Genomic DNA, 23,845 nt, shown 5'->3' with positions numbered 1-23,845 from the left:
ATATTTTATTATAATCCTGAGATACATACAGCCTTAGAAATAAAATTCGAAATTTTGAAAAATTTTAAAAACTAGCAATTTTTGAAGTGAGAACTCAAAAAACCCATTTAATCTAAAAATTGGCTCATTTGAACCCCTTTTAATGCTTAACAAGTGGATATACACTTCATCTCGTATTTTTACCCTAATAAAAATGCCTAATAATTTCATTCACTGAAATTCTGATTATATTAATGCCTAATACTACAATAATGGTTTACTTTATCTGTAACAGCTAAAATCTATCCTTTTTCTTGTTTCAATATTAGTTTTATTTTTTCTCTTTCAATTAAAATGTGCAACTCAATTACATGACAGGGGAAACCATCCAAGATCAAAGGGAAGAACAGTTCAATGCATTTAAAACAATTAATTTTAATTTCGTGCTTTGGTTATCATTGGTGACTGTTGCCCCAGAATTTTCGGATCCTACCTCGTATGATTACTTTCATCCATAAGTATAGGTATACTAAATTCAAAATGCAAAACTCACCTATAATTTAAGAATTTAAAAAGCCCACCTGTTTTATGAGAGAAGTAATCAATTGACGATGGTTGTAAGTTGAGGTAACCAAACAGATCTCTCTCACTAAAGGTAGCTATTATAGCCAGATATCCAATTTCTAACAAAAGCAGTGCAGGAGACCTATAGCCTTCAGAACTTATTTTAATGCTTAAGTGACCTGGATTCGGTCAAAAATAAAAATTTGAGTTGAATCAATTAGGAAGTATGGGAGCTCAGCTCTCATTACAATTAGGTCCTGATCAGCAGAAAAATGTATTTATATAACAAAGTCAGATGGTCATCAAAGGCGCTTCTATTCTTTCACATCACTCTTATTTAGCACACAATGTCATACAAAAAGACGATTTGACTGGGTCATCAAAAGTGGTTTGTTGCATGTATTTTATTAAAAGTTAGTAAAATTTTAGTTGTTGCTGGTAAAATGCACTGTTATTGTAGCTATTAGGCATTAATATAATCAGAATTTTAGTGAATGAAATTACAGTAGGCTCTCTGTTTAACGACACTCTATTTAACGACTTTCTCTATTTAACGACAACTTTTCACGGTCCCAGATGGTCCACTGTAGTGTTAAAAGCATTATATTTAAGGATGTTTTCTACTTAAGGACGATTTTTTGTGGTCCCTTGAAAGTCGTTAAACATAAAGCCCTGTATCCGTCTCTTAAGTGGCGACACACTTTGATCTATGCACTGCGTGCCGCTTTCGACTGCGATTGGAGGCGGGCAATCACGTGGGCTCAGTCCGCCATTTTGTGTCGCTGCCTGTGTGATTTCACTGTGCGGAATACCAGATATTTTCTCTTTGCTATTCGTAATTTTCATCAAAAGCTATTTTAAATGTGACGATGCCTTGGTGTAGTGCATTTGGATGTTCAAACAGTTCAAAATCGGGTCACAAGTTGTATCGATTACCTATGGGTAAATGAAATGAAGTGCCGCCTCATACATTATGTAAATATTTTATCATAAAGAACTGACATCTATTTGGTATTTCAAATTTATTTTAATACATCTACCTACTCCATGTATGTATCATGTACTTTTCGCACATTGCTTAGCGTAAAAAATAGTTTGTGTGTAACATCATTTCAAATTTCAAACACTTTTCCACTAATAGTGAAATACTGTTGCAAATACAGATATATTCTGTTTTTCAATTCAATTCTGGGCAATTTCGGATACTTTTTGAAACTATTGTTGAAATCGCAATATTTTTTACTTTTCATGAAAATGTCTGATAGTTTGTTGATTTTTATGGTATGATAAGGATATTCACTAAAATCATATATAGTTCCTTCAAATATTGTAAAGCTTAACTATGTAACGGCACCTAATAAATTGCTAGCAGCGGTAAAATATTTGCCCTGTTTTTAAAACTGATACTTCTGAGTGTAAGAGAACAAAGTCGTCAAAATTTAAATATGCTAATTATTTTTATTTATTTCTAGTGTAAATTTTCTATTGTTTAGTTAGTTTCAAAATGTCTCAATAACTAGCAAAATTGTTTTAAGAAAACATAGTTTTGCTTTTAATTGTGTCATAGGCATGAATTTCAGTGTGTTGCCAAGTTAATTATTCATCTATTTTGTGCTAAAATCTCAAGATATTAAAAATGTGAAATTATTTATTAAAAAAATTAAGCTTCTTTGAGATTGCAGTAACATATAACTCAAGCCAATTTATACAATTGTATGAAGATTTTTTTAATTAATTAATTTTTTTTTTTTTTTTTTTTTTTTTTTTTTTTTTTTTTTTTTGTCCAGAAAAATGCTGTTTTCGTTTAATTATTACTTCAACGCGAAAATTTTTCAATAAAAAAATATATATGATTTATTCTAGTGTCTGTTGATTTATTAAAATTCATTATTGCAATTTATAACAGTTCGTCAAAGATGTAATCTGCACTCTTTTATTTGAATTCCTATTGGTATCAAATGATTCAATTAATATTATTTTTTTAATATTGATTTAAAATTGGTTAAAACACTTTATTATGATTTTGTTGATTTTTTAAGAACTAGTAGTACGTATCTTTAAAAATCTGGTTTAAATGAAAGGCATTTTTTAATGTAAAATCGTCATGAAAAACAAGCAAGTGTTTGTAAAATGCAAAAAAAAAAGATTCCTGCCGAAAATGAACCTTATTAGTTAAGGCAAAAAGAAATTTTGCAATTTTTTAGATGTGAATAATTTTCCATAAGAAAATTACACACATTAGTAATATAAATGGTACATGAATAAGTTCAAACTCTTGCCCAAGTTACAAGCAATTCATAACGTAGTTAATTTAGCTCACTACTTTTCTACTACACCAAATTTATAATAATAAATCGCATATTCAAAACACTTCAAGTAGTTTGTAACTCAGAAGGTCTTTATGGTGGAAAAAAAAAGAAATTACCCTTAAAAATATCGAAAATTCCTTCGAAACACATTTTTACTAATATGCGGTTTAATAATAAAAAATACATTTTACTAAGATAAAATTCAACATTTTCGTACGTTTATTGTCAGTTACATAAGTTACACTTAAAAACCTGCAAACATTCGTTGATAAAAAGATACTTTTCAATGAGCGAAACTCTGTATTTTTCTACTATTGAGATAGGGAGAAAGTTGCGGAACGACACAAAATGGCAGACGCTGGAGCGTGTCGCCACTTAAGAGACGGATCGAGGGCTTTAGTTAAACAGAGAGTATTAGACATTTTTATTTTACATGCATGCCATGGGCAATAAGGTCATTTAAAAAAAATATTAAAACATTTTCTGGGAAAAAATACGGGATGAAGTGTATATCCACTTGTTAAACATTAAAAGGGGTTCAAATGAGCCAATTTTTAGAATTTTAAAAAATGGGTTTTTTGAGTAATCTCACTTCAGAAATTGCTAATTTTTAAAAATTTTCAAAATTTCAAATTTTATTTCCAAGGCTGCATACATCTAAGAATTATAATAAAATGTGCTATGAAACTATCATATAAGGGCTTTAGACTGCCAACTCCGTTTAGTAAAAAAAACTTTTTTTTCATGGAGAAAAAATCATAAAATCGTTAAAAAAGGCAGTTTTTTTCGCCACAAAAATAAATTTTTTTCTTTATCAAAAAACCTAACTAAATGTTCAAAAACGATGTCTAGAGGATATATGGGTCCTTATTTACTTTTAGAAAAAATAATTATTCAAATAGGTTAAATACTTTTGAAATAGTGTCAATTTCAAATCGAGTGTTTTGCTGGTTTTTTCCAAAATGGCGGATTTTGTACAGAATTTTAGTAGGCTATAACTGAAGAAAAAAAAAATTCTTGCAAAATCCTTTTGGGATACTTCATATGTCCCTTAGTTCTAACTACTGTAATTTTTCCAAAAAAATTGGTGATGGTCATATGACACTTTTCATACCTGCCTGCCTGATTTGAAATGGAATGACTCAGATGTGAATAGGGCTTTTGTACACTTGCCATCGTTTAAAGTAGTGTCACATTCAACGAAATTGGACTGCGACCAAATAGAAACCAGATCCTCTTCTATAATGAATCCAGATTCAATTTGGGAAATGATGACAATTGAATCGGCAGGTTTATATAAGAAGGGAATGAAGACCAAAAATGTCTTTTTTTTTTTTTGCAATCTAATATATCTCCTAGCTTCAATCTACATGTGGGTAGTAAGAAATAAACAAAAAACATTCCCTAGAGATAGTTATAGAGCACTGAATTTAGGGTCAGGTGTAAGAAGGAAACAAATCCCGGATTTATTTCCTTCTTAGAACTTATAATTAATTGGTCCGCTAAGTTGCATCATGAGTAGTAATTGAGAAAATATTTTAAATGTTTATTATATGATCGTTCGTTGGTGGTTCACAAAGCGTTTGTTTTTCCAGTTTTTCGAAATCTATATCGTTATTTCCATCAAATTATGATTAATTAATTATTTATTATTAACTTATTTACTACAACAATGTCGTCGGGAGATTCCGATGAAGAGGCTGAAGTTAGTGGTTTCCCACAAGGGAAAATAGGTGTTCGTAATATTATTAAAACGGAGACATTCGCAATTTCGAAAATACACACATTTAAATACATGAATCTTCAACTGCAGGATATGTAACTACTTGTGAGTTCATTGATGGCCCTGTCAAAAGAAGTTTCCTCTTGCGAAAAACAAGAACTGATGTGAAACTCCCCACAGATCCAGCTTAAAAGTCGAAACTTGCAATAAATTGCACACCATGCATATTCACCCATAATAGTAATCCAAAACACCATTACAACCCAGCGGTACGTTCAGAACATGCTTCAAACACATTTGTTGGCATCATGGCAGGGCTTCCAGGAGCCATTTTTCAACAGGACAATGCTGGACTATGCACAGCGAGAACGTCACTGGTCAACCACCACCACATTATCACTTTCTCTTGCCTGCTCAATCCCCTGATTTAATTCAGATTGAGCATACCTGTGATCACATTAGAGGCTTGTTTAAAATAAATAGAACAATATGATATAGGACATCATGGAAGACATTTATGCCTCAATACTTACCTAGATCCCCTCATGCATTCATGCCAACGGTAGCCCAACAAGGAATTGCCATTCATTAGGGATTTTTTTTCTGCAATGAATGATCATTCTGACTACTTTTTCTTGCTGTGCTAATTTTTTATGACAGAAAGTGTGTATGTTTACGAAATGTTAATCTATATAATTTAAACCAAAGGAGATATTCTACTTGTAATAGGTTGTATGCACATCAGCTTTTTAAGATTATGTAAGAATTTAATTTTGTAGTGAATTTAAAAACTAAGTAATGTATGCAGTAAGAAATGAAACTTTTTAGTTAGCATTGAAATGGATAATTACATTGTGTATGAAATGTATTTTTATGTGAGTATTTATTTTAGTATCTTCAACAAATGGGCAACAGTCAAGCTCGTGCTGTTTATGAAGCAAATTTGCCTGAAAGTTTTCGGAGACCACAAACCGACTCGTATCCTTTTATTTATAAATTCATCTGTGTTCTTTTATTTAAATTATGTTCTAATATCTTAAATATAAAAATGTGAATCAGGAATTTTAAACAGAGAAATTAATTTATTTCTTAATAACAAGGTCAGTTTTTAATACATAAGATTTTTTCCCATTTAACATAAAAGGAAACGAAATAGTTCCACTGTTACTGTATCAAAATAATTTTAATGATCTTGAAGTTTTTTTCAATACTGAAAAGAAGTGATATAAAACATCAACTATCTGAATGAACAAAATAAAATCTTTGAATACGTAGACTTTGGTGCCCCTCCTCACTAAATTTATAGGTGCAACCCCCCCCCCCCCCCCCCCCCCCATGATTCCTTTTTTAGAATTTTAACATAGTGTGATTTCTTCAGAGTGTTCACTCTCATACCTTTTGCACCATGCCACAGTGATGCATATTTAACTTTAAGCTTTGCAGGGAGCAGCGGCTGTTTAAACTGCTAATTAGTTCTTTATATACCGATTGATTTTCTTAGGCAGACAACAGTTTGTTTCTTTAAATATTTCTAGATCATTAGAGGCCTTTATTAGAGCAAAATATGAACAAAAAAAGTACATTGCTAAAGAATGGGTTCCACCTCCAGCTCCTAAACCTGCGGTAAAGAAACTTCTCATTTCTGAATTTTCAGTTTATGCAATTTTGTAAATTGTAATAATTTTTCATGATTTTTAGTTTGATATTGAAGAAGAGAAAAGAAAAGAAAGAGAAAAGAAGAAGAAGACCAAGGTTTCCAATGTTATAGAAATACCTGTAAGCATAAAATCTTTGTAGGATTTTTTATTTCTTCATTTTATTTTTATATTCAATTCTCAAAAAATAAAATAGCATATCTAATTTTAATAAACTTGATTTCTTGGAAAATAAGTTGCATGGTTTTATTTAATTCTGCTATGCATTTTTGCTCCTGTGCATCAGTTTTAAAATATTGTTTTAACATTTATGAAATTGATGAATTTTATGTTCAAATATTTTATCTTCAAAAAGAAATTAACTACTAGGTTGAGTCAAAAGTTTTTTCGTATTTTCACCTACAAAAGAAGAGCTCAACAAGCCCCAGTTGGTGGAGGTGTCGATTGATGGTACTTTGGGAAGGACCAAGTTCTGCTGATATTGCTCCGGTGCTACAACTGGGCTGGTGTTAGATAGCTTCCAGCAAAACTTCGTTATCCGACAACAGATCTTGGTTTCTCTTCAAGAGTCATATCACCCTTCTTGAAATGCTCAAACTAATTTTGAGCAGTGCGCTCATTTACAGAACCTGGACCCTCAACATCATTCATTTCTTTTGCTGCTGACCTTGGGTTAAGACCTTTGCTCCAGAAGAAATGCAAAATAACACGAATTGCTAGCTTATCATCCGCCATTTCAAGAGACTGCAACGTCTACACAGGTACGAGAAATCACAGCAACTGATAAGAATTATCAAGGTCAAACTCCACTCTACCATTTCAGATCAGCTGCACAGGAACTGTAATTTGCATATGTTACCTTCAGCCCTGCCAATCCAGGACAGGGAAAATACGAAAAAACTTTCAACGCAACCTGGTATTTATTAATAGTGGTCAGATATAAGATGAAAATGCTCATTACAGTGCCTACCAGCTCTATTGTTTCTACTTTATTACAACAAGCTGTTTAAATTTTTAGCTTGAAATTAAGTGTATGTATATATTGTGCATGGGATACATTTGAATTCAAATTGACACTTCAAGTAAACATTGTTTCATATGCTTCATAGAAAAAAAAAAACTGGTTATTCAGAAATTTGATGAATTAAAATTATCATGAAAAAAAGCGAAAAAAAAACACCTTACCCGTTTGACCCTGAGCTAATAAGAAATCATTAGGAGTTCTAGAAGACATGATCACTTTTAAATTAATGGGTTTTTAAAAATTGTAGTCTCTTTGGTAATGTAGTGGGTGTTAATATACTGACCAGTTCTCATCAGAAGGTCCATGACCGCAAGCATGTATTTTTATGTTGGCACACTTGCTTGATTAAAACATCTTTTCCACTGATCATTTTCTCAATAAAATGCTGGTGCATCTGAAACGCTTGTTTTTCCTATTAATATTTAGACTTTGCCTCAACATCCTGCTGCACTGCCTCGTCCACACAGTACTGGGCCTCATAGTCCTGTTGCTAAGCCAGTTCAAGTAGAATCAGCTAAGCCTAATGCAGAACAAGTGCCTGAATCAACGGATTTGTTAAACCTGGGTATATGTTTCATAATGACATATTTCTTAACCCATTAATGCCGCTTGGTACAAAATCGTACCAGGGGCATTCCACAGTATTTTTGACATTTATGTAGAGTCCGTAACGTGACCTTTTTTGCCATAACTTTTTAATTTACTGTTTGATTAGCATATTATTTTATTTTGATCTTTTCCTACCAACACACCAGCTCAAATTAAAAATAATTTGCAAATCAAACGGTAAATTAAAAAGTTATGGCAAAAAAAGGTCACGTTACGGACTCTACATAATGTCAAAAATACCGTGGAATGTCCCACCAACATTATTTTTTAAATTTGTCATTAAATGGCACTATCAGTCCAACTTATATTTGTTTTACATGCGAAAAAGTCACAGACAGAAATAAAAATATAGTTGCGGCATTCTTGTTGAAAACTTGTGTAGTGGTAGGCTTAAGACTTGAGCGTAATATAAAACCACCGCCATGCTACATCTTTCAAGGAGTAAAATGTAAGTTTTTCATATAATTTTGTAGTTTCAAAAATGTTCCAAAATAGATTCATGATAATAAGAATCTGCTTGATATGAGTGTGCTTTTAAAAGTTATTTTTATATTTGCTTCGTTGTGTAAGTTCACTTTAACTTTTAATGGTAGATAATTGTACCATTCGGTGAATATGTAGTCTCAATCTTACCGAAGGCAGTCGAACAGTGCTTGACCTAAAGTTTGTACCAAAAATAATGCTAATGTACAGATTTTACTATATTAGTTATTTTTGCTAATTAAGATTATAAATTATGTATTTCAAGTAGTACATTCAAAATAATAGTTTTACTACCTCCTCAAAATTCAACAGCATAGATTATTGTATATCATATAAATATATACAATGGAGGTCTCCGTGTGTATGCACGTATAGCTTGTATATTTTGGTTTATCATCATCTAAAGGATGGTTGTATGAATGATTGCGTGACTTACTGCGCTAATAAAATAATTTTTAATTATTTTTTTGCTTGTAATTTTTTTATTGTTCTAAAAAATTGATGCTTTGGATATACAAAAAATTAACGTTTAAATTTTGTTGCCTGACTTTTTTTTTTTGCAAACGTTATTTACTACAGTTAAATAAAACTAATGTTTCCTTCTTCAAAAGTTCAAAACATTTTAATTAAGGGTAAGTTTTCTCTTCATATTTATATTAAAGTTGATTTGCTACTAGTAGCTGATGAAAGGTTACTAACTTACATCAATTAACTACAAAAATTAGTTTTTTTATTGATGAAACAAAAACGTTAATAAAGTTACAAGGAACCCTGTTTTCATTGCAAAAGATGTATTAACATTGTTTTTATCAAATTATTTTTTTAAAAGAGTAATTTTTTGTTTCATAATAATTAGGTTTTACTTTTATGTGTTCGTTTTTTTTAAACTATAATTTGAATATTTTTAGGAGGCAGTGTTGCAGATGATAGCATTTTTGATACATTCCTTAGTGCTCCAGTAGCTTCTCCAGCTGATAAGACAAACACTACACAAACAAATTTTAATGATAGTGGAAATGGAGCTGGCTCAATATCTGCTGAAGAAGCAGACTTTTTTAATCAAGCTGCAAATGTGGATAACCGGTCTAACAAGATGACAAAAGAATCTATTCTTTCTTTGTATGGTTCAAGCTCCTGTCAAATGCCTGCCACTCAACATATTACTCCAGTGTATGGAGTACCAGGTATGTTAAAACTATAATATTCTCATTCATTAAAACAATGATTTCTGATTTCTGCCACTTCATTATGCAAGCAAAATTTAAGCTTAAAAAAAAAATGGGGGGAGTGGTAAATGAAGAAAAAAAATTAAAGCAATGTAATAATGAAAGAATTTTTCTAAAGCTCAGAATTATGCTTCATAGTGAAAATATATGCAAATTTATACTTTAAAAAATATGCATTAATATTAGAAGTAGGTTGCTTTTAAATCAACTTATGAATTTAACTGTTTTAGAAAAAGATGCACAGGTTAAGCTTAATGTTCTTTCATTTAATAAATTTCATACCTATTTTCTTTCCTTTAATTTAAAGTTTGATTGATAAATACAGCAGAATAAAGTCAGATTTAATTATATTAAGCTGAAAGAAAAATAGGAAATTTACGTGTGAATCAGTGTTCCCGAATGAAACCTTGATTGGCTGCGATGACATGAGCAATGGACTTTTCCACTCCATGCAGTGCGATCAAATCTGTCAGGAAAGAAGAATTATACCAAATATTCCTATATTAGTTCTGCCTTGCTAAGCACAAAAGTCACATCTGCACTTTTTATCAAAATTGAGTTACGATCACCAAGTTGTTCTTCGTCACATATTTCACCGAAATATAATGTTTTATGGTCATTTGTCAATGGAAAATATATTTTTTTAAAAATATATTTAAAGTCTTCCCAGAGAGTTGTCTTCCCAGAAAGGGGAGTGGTAAATGAAGAAAAAATTAAAGCAATGTAATAACCAAATATATTTTTTCTAAAGCTCAGAAGAAGGTTATGCTTCATAGTGAAAATATATGCAAATTTATACTTTAAAAAATATGCATTAATATTAGAAGTAGGTTGCTTTTAAATCAACTTATGAACTTAAGGCTGCTCTTCAGTGGGGAAGAAAAACGATGTCGCTTGAAAATGGGCCTTTTCTTTAAACGAAAGCAGTGTACATCAGTGAAATGATTGACACTTCAACAGCCAATAGAACGAACGGTGACCGATGAAAGTGTGGATCATGTGACCTGTCACATTTTGAGGGGGACAGACCGGACGCTCCCCCTGCTGTGCAAGTCAAGGGAGGTATAGCTGTCGGCGAAATGAAACCGCAGCTTTTTACAGACCCTTCCAAGGAAATTCTAGTTCTTTCCCTCTTGAGTCTTGACTACATAAGTAAAAGAAAAATAACTCAATGTAAAAGGCGCGAAATTTTACATTGCCGCGCATTTTGCAATCCTACTTGTGATATTAATTTATTTGTATTCGCGCTAAAATTAATTTTGAAACAAAGATTTTTTCCCCCATTAATACGGTTTCAGATCTCATCTAGGAAAAATTAACGAATGAATGAATATTTGCAATAAATAAATTCATAAATTCGTTTTATTTTTAGAAAAATGTTCGTTATTGAAAATTGATGATTTCAAAAAAGGAAGGAAAAAAAAGATAGCCTGCATGACCACACTGAATTTTAACGAAATGAACTCCAAATTCTAACCAAAAAATATTCTTTAAAAATGGATGATCCTACTTAATATATTTGAAAAATCGAGTGCCGAATAAAACTGGGGACTAACTAGTTATCGGTTGGCGAAATTTTTTCGCTTCCTCTGCCTGTTTGCCACTCTCCCCAACCCCATCCAAGTTGCCAGAAAACATTCTTCTTAAAAATGAAACTAGATCCTCTTTGCATAGTTAATACTTGATTGTACAATAAACATTAATGCCACTAATTAGTTACATTAACCTTTATTTGAACTGATAATATTTATATTTTAGTGCTAAATTAAATACTACTTTGTTGGTTAGTTATCTGTTTTACAAATGCAGTGGCGAATAGAAAAAAATGTGGCTACTATAATTGCCTTTTCTCACCACTGGTGACCAGAAAATTCCCCTAATCTTTATCTTTGAATCCTTTTCTTTTTGAAAAAATATTTATTTATTTATCTAATTTTATATGTAGATGAGAAGGCTACGATAGCATTTCTCAATGGGTTGTTATGGTGAAAGTTCTTTCAAATTGAGCATAACAACGGCAAAGTCGCGGACGGCTACGGATAAGGATTTCCTGAATTTGAAAAATTAAAGATTTTTCTGTGATCTTTGTTTGTATGCAGGGGTGCTCACCCTGCTCCAAGCTCAAAGGCAAAAATCATTCCTTCCCCCACTCTCAATGTTTGTAAACTATCTTGCGTTGAAATTTTAGAATAAAACTAAACCTAGCACTTTTAGAGTTTCAGATTCCCAGTTACTAAATTCGGCAAAATACATGAGGTATTACATACACTATATGGCCAAAAGTATTGGGACACTTTCAAAAATTCACAATTTTACGGATTTCTCGAGAAATAAAAGACCAATTGCTCTCTGCTCTGTAATTTTTTTTCTCATGAAAAGTATACTCCAGACGTCAAATCCAATAACAATTAAGTCTGCTATTCATTTAGGGGACCAGCAACAAATAATCCGTTCTTATCATGAATCACTCTGTAACGGTGGCAGGAAAGTGTTGCCAGTTTGCTAACAATCCCTTACCATTCGTCGCCTATCCTAGAATTATAGAAATTCGGCTCATTAGATCGCTGATAACTTTTTAAAATTTAAAGAAATTGCGGTGGAATTTTTTTCATGGATTGTAGGATGTATCTGAGCTTTGAATTATGAACGTTATAAATTGCTATCTTTCGTGCATGCGCAGTGAAAAATTAATAGCTTTAATTGTTCATATTTCATCAAATTTTCAATATTTTAACTTCAAATTTTATTATTATGTTTCTCTAAAATGCTGTCAAATATTCTAAAAGTTTAGTAACGTTTGACGAAATACTCTGCGTAATATGAGGCGAAAACCGTCAAAATTTTTTTGCATTTTCGGAAGAAATGCTTATATTTCCATGGGTATAAGAGATATTTTCACAAAAATATAAAAATAAGTTTTTGATAGATTTTTAACTCATTTTTGAAAATTATAGCTTATTCCCAGCAATTTGCAATGAAAAATGATCAAAAAACTTTTTTCCTCAATTTGTTGTCGGTCCCCTAAATGAATAGCAGACTTAATTTTTATTGGAAAATGACAACTAGAGTATACATTTTATGCGAAACAAATTATAGAGCAATTGGTCTATTATTTCTCGAGAAATCCCTAAAAATGTGAATTTTTGAAAGTGTCCCAATGCTTTGGTCATATAGTGTATATAGTGCTTCTACTTCAACACATTGAGTTTTTATTAAAATTTCCTAATAAGTCTTGTGAGTGTCTGATCCTCGTTAGTTGTCATAATAAATATTAAGGGTTGTCTTTTTTCTCAGGAGGCACGAAAATATTACCTACATGTATATCTGCCTGAAAAAAAAAAAAAAAAAAAAACTCGAAATACTTAGGTGAAAAAAAATCTCAACGCCTCCCTCTGCCAGATTTTAAAGTTTTTATCGCTCTGCTTCGTTTTCATGCATCTTGCATTTAATGAATCAATAATAAAAAATAAAAAAAGGGCAAGAAACAGATTTGCAGGAAATACATAAAGTTAAAACAAAAATGAAAATGAACAGCTTACATTTAGGAAAGCAATTATAAGTACAAGTAAGGGTTCACAATTTAAAAAGAAAAAAAAAATCAAGACAAACTTTTTCTTTTTAAGTTCTGTGTTACGCACTTCTGTGCCGAAAAATTATCGTATCGTGTCTTTAGTCACAGAATAAAATGAATGTTCTAATCAAATGATTATCAAGTAATTTTCATTCGTATAGAACAAAAATCTTTTTTGAGATCCCACATTTTCTATTCTATTGACTCCTAATTCCTAATAATATGTAAATACAGCGAGAGAAAGGATTTAGCTTCTTGTTTAGGAGAGGGAACCATTTCTATATTTAATTAACATGATCTTTATCGTAAGCATACTATTTACTCAGAAATACTCCCTATTTTCCCAAGCACTCTGTTTGGGGGCTATGCCTTTTAATTTTCACGAAAATAAAATTTTCAAAATGCACTTTTAGACGAACTCTGGTAGTATTTGGAAGTAAGAGGTCCTGTGATCTTCCACCAGCAAATTTTTGAACTTGAAACGCCAAAAACACAATTTCAGGTTCTTCAATTATGTTAGGAAACGGGGAGTTCGGAAGCTTTCCCCGAAATTTTTCGAAATAGTCTAAAAACGCAGTCTTAGTGTGATGTTGGGGGGAGGCAAAATTTTCAAAGTGTTATAAACATGATTGTAGGCCATTTTTAGTAACGTTGGGGACATTCAGGTTTTTGAAATCAAAGTTCCAAAAATGCAATTTTAGACGACTTTTTTTTTATGGTCAAAGAAGGACTTTTCAGAAACTCCCTTCCCGAAATTTTTTGAAATTAAAGCCATAAAAACGAAATTTAAGACGATCTTTAATGATGTTTTTTGAAGGGGGGGGGGGGGTGCTTATGTGACCTGAAAACCTTTATGCCTGTAATTAATTTTTTCTACATTGTATTAAAATGCTGATCTAGCTTCTGAGAATGAAAATAGAAAACAGTGAAAACTTGTAACCTTCATTCTATATTGTTCACATCTTAGTTAGCTTTGTCAGCAACATAAGGCTGAAAACGTCATTAAAACTAATACATACAATGCTCAGTAATTCTACCACGGTGTGTTTTTTTATATTAACCGAATCATATTAAATTGCTAATATAATTTTCATGATTTTCTAAGTATTTAATGAGTATGTTGGTGTACGGAATGTTTTCCGCAACTGAATAAATGTTTTTGAAAAGTATTTTTACTCTCCAAAAATACAGCTTCCAAATTCTTATAAAGATTTAAAAAAAAAAAAAAAAACTATTTCTATTGTGAAAACTTTCTGAAGACATCAGAAAGCCTTCTGTATTTTTGTTTTCTTGTCAGTCTTGAATGTCGGTATTAGTAATCTGGAAATTTTGTATTTGGATGAAATTTTGCTTTTTAATTTCATCCACATTGATGTTTTTTCCTGAAATGTAATTTTACACCCCCCCCCTTTTAAAAGTAAAATCTACTTAAGTTAAACATTGAATGAACACAAACGATTAGTAACCATGGCGACGAAAATTTGACTTCTTAGTAAATATTAAAACAACGAGCTAGAGTTATTCTTGTCATCATGACAATCTGAAAAATCAGAGCAACATCAGCTTTGTTCAAGTAAGGATAATAAGCATTCGCAATTGCTCAAAAGAAAAAGAAAAAAAAGAAACTTATTTTTTTCTGGAAGAATAAATATTGTCCTGAATTTTAGTAGTTTTCCAAAAATGATAGCACTGTTGGAGAAATAATATTTAAGCAACGTACTTCAAAAAATATAAAACATGTTTTTAAATTGTAAATACTATTTGTACAAGCTTGATTCGCTCTGAAAAGTATGGAATAACACAAGTACATGATTGCTTGATTAAAACACTCAAAACCTGCAGTTAATCACAATATCCATATGTTTAAATGTATAATTATTTTCAAAAATGTTTGTTGAGCTGTGGAAAGCACTTTATGTGTGTACATTTGTAGTAACATAAAACACATGTAAAACGATGCAAAATACCTAGTGTCTGGAATACGATTTAATCTATATATAAAAATATTTTTCTACTGGAAGGGAAAAATGACAACTTTTCGCATTCGAAAGCATTGTAACAATGTTCATTATATTGTTAATAAACAATTTAACTTAGAAATATCCCTTTCAAATCTGTTTCTTTTCAAACCACTAATTTGAAAAAGAGCAGATGTTGCTAATTTAACAGCTAATAGCACGCATCTACATCGATTCACTTTCAAAAGCACTTGATTCTTCAAGAAAGCCTTAGGAAAAGAGGAAAGAAGAAAGGACGTCCAGCGAAGGTCATTGAGGGGGACTAATGAGAGGGTAATAAATCTTACACCCCATTAGTGTTCACCCCTCAAAAAGGGGAGTTAACTTATAGGAGGCGGAGCGAATGCAAAAAGTGAACGTATTTTGTAATTTTTTTCAATAGTTAGAACATGATATTTGTTTAAAAAATGGTCGCATTATTTCAAACAAGATCTCAAAAGAGAGCTGGAAATATTTTGCATGTCAGGGCGTTCTTAAAATTTCGATAGCACGAGTTGCAGATGTTTTACAGAGCGAAATGTCCAACAGTACCTCGTTTTCGAAGAAATTCATTTTTTCTCGAATTTTAAAAAATCGGAGAATTGACACATCAAGAAAGTAAAAACTAAAAGAAACAGACATGGTCTTGAAAAATACTCAGAAAAAAAAACGGATCCGAAAACTTTACAGGAATTTGTAAAACAAGCTCCAACTTTCCCCGTAGGTTAACATTAGATCCGAATCTTTCAGACTCTCAGTGAAGAGCACCCTTAACTGTTTTAGAAAAAAATGCACAGGTTAAGCTTCGTGTTCATTCATTTAATAAATTTCATACCTATTTTCTTTCCTATAATTTGAAGTTTGATTGATAAATACAGCAGAAAAAAGTCAAATTTAATTATATTAAGCTGTACGAAAAATAGGAAATTTAAGTGTGAATCAGTGTTCGTGAATGAAACCTTTATTGGCTGCAATGACATGAGCAATGGACTTTCCACTCCATGCAGTGTGATCAAATCTGTCAGGAAAAAAGATTATTAAATTGTACCAAAAATTCCTATATTAGTTCTGCCGTGCTAAGCACAAAAGTCGTGTCTGCACTTTTTATCAAAATTGAGTTATGATCACCAAGAGGTTCTTTGTCACATATTTCACCAAAATATAATGTATTATGGTCATTTTTCTATGGAAAATATTTTTTTTTAAATATACTTAGAGTCTTTTTACTAGGGACTTGGCTAAAATAAAAATTAATGTAGAATACTGTATAAATGAAGTAGCAAGGTAGCTTTTAAAAAATATCCCTATTAGTTTTTTGCAATATTTTCACTTTGGTGAAGGAATTTAACAATCCCAATATTGACCATTAATCTCTTCTCTCAATTGTTGATATTGTGGGATTCTTAATCCACTGAAATTATTGATAAGTTTTGTGGGCATCATATATGTATTGTCGTCTCAGAGCAACAGTAAGACATCTAGGAATTAGATGTCCTATTGTTGCTCTGAATAGATGATATATATTCCATTATGTTGAAAATAGAAAAAAACATTCAGGAAATGTCAGGATTATCGATTTTATATCTGGTCTACTTAATTTTTTGTGGCATTTTATTACATTTTTATTTTGTTTGAACACAGGTGGAATGTATATGAATCCACAAGCATTTTCCCAAGTTGGCATGAATGCATATCCTGGGATCCCAACTCAAGGGGTAAATCAGGCTTTGTTTTATCATTGAAATATTTATACATTAATACATATTGAGAAGTTCTATTCGTTTTAAATGACTCATATGCTTATTTTGCAAGTATTTGAAATCAAAACTTTTTTTAGATGATTTTATCTAAGTTTGTTGTGTAACTAATTTTTTGCTTCATTGTTTCTTAACAAAGTATTAAATGTATAAATTTTAAATGCTGGAATATTTATGATGTGAATACATAAAATGAAAGGAATTTCCTTTTTATGCATAGAGCTAGATTTCTGCTTAGCTTTGCTATTAATAATGTAAATCCTTGTTGCCTGCTATAATTGACTGCATTTTGCATTAATAAAAATGTAACCCAATATTTCACATGTTTTTACTAGTACGTATTGCATGTGGGTACTTGCATGTATTATCGCATAGATAGTCTGTTAGCAATCTAACAACTTTGAGAGGAATGTTTTTTTTAATAATAGAATTAGAGAACTTGAATTTTCAGCTTTATGTCTCCATTAATTATTTTGTCTGTTTTTGAGTTAAGTATGCATACATTAGCTTTTCTGTGTTGTAGAGTGGAGTTAGCATAACTGGTGTATATAACCCATTTGCTTCTCTTGGTCCTACTATAAGACCAGATGCAAGGCATCAACCTAACATGTGGATTGGTGTACCCACTAGTGGTAGAGATGAATCTTTAATAATGGCTCATGGCTTGGGACAGGTCAGGAATTTTCTGCTGTAAATAAATTTCTTGCATGCACACTCTTTCTCTTCTGTCCAAAATGTGAATTCTATTAACTAAATTCCTTCTTTAGTATAATATAATTTCTGCATGCATTTTATATGAAAGCATTTTGGTATTTATAGCTTTTTGATGGAAAATATTGCACTGTGTAACATTTGCTTGTACTTGTATGCATAGAGCAAATTGTTTCATTCCTGTTTGAATTTGTTAATATTGTACATTAATACTATACATTTATTTATTTTTAATTATAATTATTTGTATAATGCTATGTTGTTAAAAATGAACATGTAAAGCTGTATGCAAATCTTGTGGTTGGTTCAATCAGTTTATAGATACATTGTAATGAGTCTAAGAAATCATGTAAGGAAATAATTATTGAGCAAATTTACATTACTATTGCATAAATTCCAAAAAAAAAAGAAAATGTGCACTTTAGTGTGTAAGTAATCTGAGTGAAGCTTACAACTTTATGCATTGACAAAATTATCAATGAAGTTCACAACTTTATGAAGCAATACTACATGCACATATCTTTTTTTTTTTTTTTTTTTTTCAATTTGTATTTTAGTAACATAGGTTGGCTCATTTTGTATTGTTGTGCAAAGGCAAACAGCGTCTCATTTTGAAATGCTCAAATATTTTCATTTTATCATTCTATGCTTGCCCATGTGGAAATATTTGTCCTTTTTCTTGAAGATTATTGTTTGATCTGCACTGTTTGTTTGAAATAATTAAGAGTAAGGTTTTTTTCTTTAATTGGGTAAGTCGAGCAGGTTCCGATAGTTGACATTTCTGATTCTGCTGAAATTTTCAGGATTTGTTCTTTGTGTAAAACTATTAAATGCATTTTTTCTTCAAAAAAACTTTTTTCTAAAGTTTTGAGAAGTCAAAGTTAAATTTTGTTTGTTTTTAGAACAGCATATAAATTTACAACAGCCAGTTCTTTTTGCACCAAAAGTGAACCCTACTGCATCTGGATTAGTTTGTTAAGCATTAATTCATCTGGTTGACTCTTGTCACTAAGGTCAAAAGTCATTCAAAATAGTTTTTAAAAAGCTTTTTCTTTTACAGTTTAGCCATCAAAATTTTCTTGTACCAACAATGAACCACAAATGAATATATTTCAGTTGATGCAAACCAAAGAGTCTAAGAAGAATGAGATGTGTGAGATATGTGTTCGACTTTTGCGACATTGAAATATTTGACTCTGAAAATGCGAAAGTTTCATAATTGCATGACTTCACTCTCATTCACTACTTGCATCAATTTTCACCAAGGATAAAATATGGTGGAGATGAAGCCTTTATTTTATCAGAAACACAATCTGTTAACTGATCTATAGTTACTTATTCAACTTTTATGTCATACAACTGTGCTCACCTATGATTTTTTTTTTTTTAGTGATTGTTAAAAATACTTATTACTTTCACTACAATATTTATACAAAGCATAACATAACTTATTAGAAGCTTATAAAACTGCTTCCTTTTCAAAGTACTAAACTGTATAATTTTATGAAAACTGCATTCATTTTTGTTATTATAGACGTCTGTTATTTTATTTCTTTATACAGTTGACATTGATTATATTAGCTGCCAAATTAACTGTTTTTCACATAACTTCTTCAACTTTTACTACAAGCCTTTACACTCATATGTAAGCAATGTAAATCATGCTATGTTATAATGCCAGCAGCTAAGCTTATTTCTAATTCAACAAGGATTTTATTTGGAAACAAAACATTTATCTGTTTCAGTATGTTTCAGTCCAGAAAAAGTAAGATATAACTGCTTATAGTAACAGATTATTTGGATGCAGAAAAAAATTTCATAATGCTGGGAGTAGCAAAAACATGGAATATTATCAAGAACTTAGATTCTCCTAGAGGTGGGAATTGTTATTCTTTTTAATGATCCGTTCATTTTAATGACTTTGTTCATTTAAAAAAGTTGCAGTTGATCTCTCTGCACGACATGACTATGTACATTTGAAATGTTTCATTAGATTAGTAATATTTTTTGAAGGAATGGTCTAAAAGTAAGAAAATATGCCTATGAAAAGGTTCCAGGGTGTGCACAGGGGGAGAAGAGACACCTGTTCGCCTGAGCCAATGCCTGAAGGGGGCCCATGATTTTCAAAAAGAGGACTGAAATCTGTGTAGGATGTAAGGGAAAACAAAATGGAGGGTCCATAAAAGTCATTTGTGACAGGCCCAAAAATTTCTGTGCTTGCCTCTGTTCAAGTTTAGATGTATAAAACAATTATAGTTCATTTTGTTTGTTATTTTTCAGTTGCCGAATGGTAAGATATGTTTTCCATTTCAAAAATCGCGGGTTCCATTTCAGCATGTCAAAAAACTAAGTTATTGCATTTTTCCAGCTGCAGCACTGTACATATACAATATTACCAATAGACAATGTATAATGAAAACCTGGTCAAAAAGACGGAAATAGAAAACACTAAGTGTTGAAGTTCTTAGATTACGTTGAGAAATTAATAGTGATTAACTAAGTGTACTAATATGTGTTTGTCTATTGAAGTCCGTGGCACCATTCTTCTTTTTAATCTGTTCATATCTGTTCTTTGTAATAAGCACAAACTGTTAAAAAAATTATTTTTATTATTTTCTATTTTTTATTTATGTACATTTTTTTCAGTATACTGTTGCCTAAAATCCTAAAGCGTCCGTTTTGTGGGAAAAATATTCTGATCACCCTAGTCATAGCGCAGGCTGCACCATTAAAACTTTTATTGGGGTGTTTTAAAAGATATTTTCTTTTTTTTTGGGGGGGGGGCTTGTGATTTGGGGATGCATGCTTGCTCTCGGGGGGGGGCAGCCCTGAATTAAGAGAACTTTAATATATCATAATAATTTAAAAAATTGATATAATACTAGAATACAATTTGGAGTATAAAATTTTAGAAATGGCTTTTATTGTATACTTTGATCTTTAAAGGTAACTAAGTAAAAATAACTAATGTTTAATGACATTGCTGAAATATTGCAGATAGGTAGTGCTGCAAGCTGAGTAAAATATTTTCCATTTCACTTTTCCCCATTCATTTACTTTGGCCTACAATTGTCTACTATAAATCTAACTGAAGTGATCAGTTGTGTTATTTTCTTGTCTAAGAGCAATGCAAGTAGAAAAGAAAACAAATAAATTGATGCATAAATAAAATTTAAAAGTAACGATATAAAAAGCCTCAAATGCAGTTAAAATTGCCGAGAATTGCAGCTACAAGCTTCAGTGTTTCAGAGCTGTAAAGGACTTCCTGTGGTTTGTCCTTAAGCGGAAGCATGCATGGTCTTACAATGTTTGTGCTTAGAAATGGACAACCAATATATGCCTTGGAATGAGTTTTGTTTCAGAGCAGTTTCTGGATTTATATTCTTTTGTTATCAGGGTACACAGTTGCGGCTCGTGCATTGAAAAAGTGAGGGAGACAGATCATGGGTGCACTTGGCAACCCCCCCCCCTGTTTATTTATTTATTTTTTTAAATATTTAAACTTTCTTAAAATAGTTATTTGTGTTACATAAATGAAATTAAATTCATTTTAAGCACAGGACAAGCTACAAAATACATAAACTACTAAGTAAATCACGAAAGGTATTAATCTCATGTTTATGTCCATGATTGCCGGCAGGGAGGTGCACTTTCACCCCTTGACATTCAAAAATTAAATTTAATTAATCAGATAGAGAAAAGCTACAAAATACATCACGAAAATTATTAATATCACGTTTACATTCAGTACGTTTTCTGGCGCTGCAGTACACCTGCCTCCCTTGCAGCACCAGTAAGAGACTGCAAGGGGGGTACTTTCACCACCTGGCTTTTCAAAATTAATAAATAAATTTTAAAAAGCAATGTTAATCTAATATTTTTAACAGTAATATTAATTTTAACCTTTTAATAACTAATTATTTTTAATGAGTAAAGTTAATTTTATTTTAAGCAAGACCAAATTACAAAATACAATTGTAAAACCATATTTGGTAACAATATGGACAGCAATCTTTCGAAATCAAAGTTCCAAAAACGCAATTTTAAGCGATTTTCAAACACAATTTTAAGCTGCTGTACGGTATTCGAAAGAATAATGATTTCTTCTCTACATTGTCATTGTAGTACGCTAATTACTTGAAAACAGAGTCAAGAAAGGGGCAAACAGTCTAATCTTGAAGGTATCTTCCTTTACTGTATGTTGTTTGTTTTACATAGCCTGAATTGCGTAGGAAGAACATTCAAGCTCTGTAAAATAAACAACATACAAGCAGGGTAACGTTCTCGGCGAATCTTGCTGTAAATATCGAGATTCATTGCATTGATGTTGATAAAAAAACACACACACTGATAATCCACAGCAGTATATAATCCGCACCTCATTAATTTTACTTTTTTAACAGATAATATGTGGATTATACACAGAAAAATACAGTGTAATCTTTTCTTTTTTTTTAATTTCAAGCATGTACTCACAAAAAAAAGAAAAAAGAAATAAGTTATCATTTATTGTTTGAAAAAAGTAAAGGGGCTCAGGCCCCTCCCACGAGCTGCCGCTGAGGGTAGACATTATATTTTTGCGACTCAAAATGGATGATTAAGTGTGTATTGTAAGGCTGGTATAAGTGTGCATTTGTATCTGCTAGTGTGAGGGTGGTGAAAAAAATTTTGGAATTTCAAGACTCTTTGGTTTGAGTACCCGCATGTTTGTTACCTTTGATGCTTACATGGGAAGGTGTTCATTGACACAGACAAGATTTACCTCTGTTATATACAGACTTTCCAGTATATGGCAGAGTTTATGATCATCTCTCAGTTTTTTTTTTTTTTATAACCTCTAAGGCTGATTTAGAGTCTGAGAAGATGTCCTCAATGAAGTGATATTGCATTGGTTTTATGATTGTTTTGCTGCAAAATGAACTTTTCAAAATTGTCCATGTAAGTCTTACATAAAATGTTTCATTTTCAGCAATTTTAATAATGTTCTAAGCCTTTTTTGCATGTGCACTCTATTTTGTTTACTTTTTATTACTTCTTAAAAATGAGATATATGTTTTGGCAGCATTTTCTATAAATATATCTCGTTTTGTTCCTTTTTTACTTTTTATATGCCTTTTTAATAATTACTTTTTCCCTATCGAATGTTAAATTTCTATTGAAAATAAAAGCTTTTATTCCTAATATTCTTTTTCCTCAAGGTTTCTCAACAAATGGCTAATCTACAACTTTCTGGTCAAACGTGGAATATGGGTCTAAATTCTGCAGCAATGAATGCTTCTGGATTAATGATTGGGGCAAGTCAAACTCCAGGTGGAGTAGTATGGCCTGCTGCTCCTAATAGTCAAAATCTTCAAAACCAACAAAATCAAGGTGTTCCAAAGAATCATTGGCCATAGTTATAGAACATTATTTATTAAATTGTTAGAGTATGGGGAAAATATATGAATATCTTCAAGTATTATTTGTAAGAACATAGTAAGTTACTGTTAAATTTTTTTATGTAATATTAATATGTTGATTTCATGGCTGTTATTTTCTTTACAATGTATGTTTAATTTAAAATAGAATTAAAGTAATTGTTATTTTTAACTTTTGATTTTGTTCAAAGCATTAAAATGCTATTTATTTCAAAGGAGAAAAAATATCATATGGTTTGTTAACATCATGCACAAATTATCCATCAGTGCAATTTTGGTCATCTTTTCTAAATTACATTGTTTTAATGGGACTTCCTTTTTTAGATTTAATTTTTTTGAAATTACTTTTGCATTATAAATCAGCTCCAAATGAAAATTTTCAATTTGCATTTTAAAGTGGACTAATGTGATTTTTTTTTTTTTTTTCCAATTTTAGAAATATACTTTCATAACACGTATAGATGTTGAGCATGTGAGCTTTAAATTTCAACAATAAATTGTCTTTCCAATAAATCATGAATAGATAACAATAGTTGATACAAACATAGAGAAATTTATTAAAATACATATTCATGTTCTTATGGCCACATAGTCATAATTTCTGTTATAATAACGCTATGGTGCTATAGATACATCATATAAATTGTATGTGCGTATAGTATTTTTTTAAGTGTTATATTTATTATTTCATTAATATTTTGTGCAATTTCATTTGGATCATGCATGTTTTTATGGCATGTATGTGTGTACAGTAAATAATTTTATTTCTTGTCTGAAACGGCTGCATTCAAGCAACTAAAATTAATGTATATTCAAGTTG

General features: G+C 31.0%; 1 protein-coding gene across 2 annotated transcripts in view; it reads left to right on the top strand.

The window, feature by feature from the left end:
• LOC129231394 (stromal membrane-associated protein 1-like) overlaps positions 1-23,049 on the top strand; it is a 38,118-nt gene extending 15,069 nt beyond the window's left edge. Inside the window, exons 3-10 of one of the 2 annotated variants that reach the window (XM_054865696.1) lie at positions 5,468-5,553; positions 6,111-6,198; positions 6,274-6,351; positions 7,681-7,819; positions 9,255-9,530; positions 16,782-16,855; positions 17,421-17,570; positions 22,807-23,049. In XM_054865696.1, the coding sequence (XP_054721671.1) occupies positions 5,468-5,553; positions 6,111-6,198; positions 6,274-6,351; positions 7,681-7,819; positions 9,255-9,530; positions 16,782-16,855; positions 17,421-17,570; positions 22,807-23,004 (1,089 nt within the window). In that variant the 3' untranslated portion in view covers positions 23,005-23,049. The remainder of the gene's footprint in view (positions 1-5,467; positions 5,554-6,110; positions 6,199-6,273; positions 6,352-7,680; positions 7,820-9,254; positions 9,531-16,781; positions 16,856-17,420; positions 17,571-22,806) is intronic. The other variant, XM_054865697.1, reaches the window with a different exon arrangement.
• Positions 23,050-23,845: the final 796 nt, after the last annotated feature.

The sequence above is a fragment of the Uloborus diversus genome, chromosome 10 (assembly GCF_026930045.1).
Source record: "Uloborus diversus isolate 005 chromosome 10, Udiv.v.3.1, whole genome shotgun sequence".
NCBI classification, from domain to species: Eukaryota; Metazoa; Arthropoda; class Arachnida; order Araneae; family Uloboridae; genus Uloborus; species Uloborus diversus.
The sequence above is the reverse complement of the archived record's forward strand: the minus strand, read 5'-3'. Positions and strand labels throughout refer to the sequence as shown.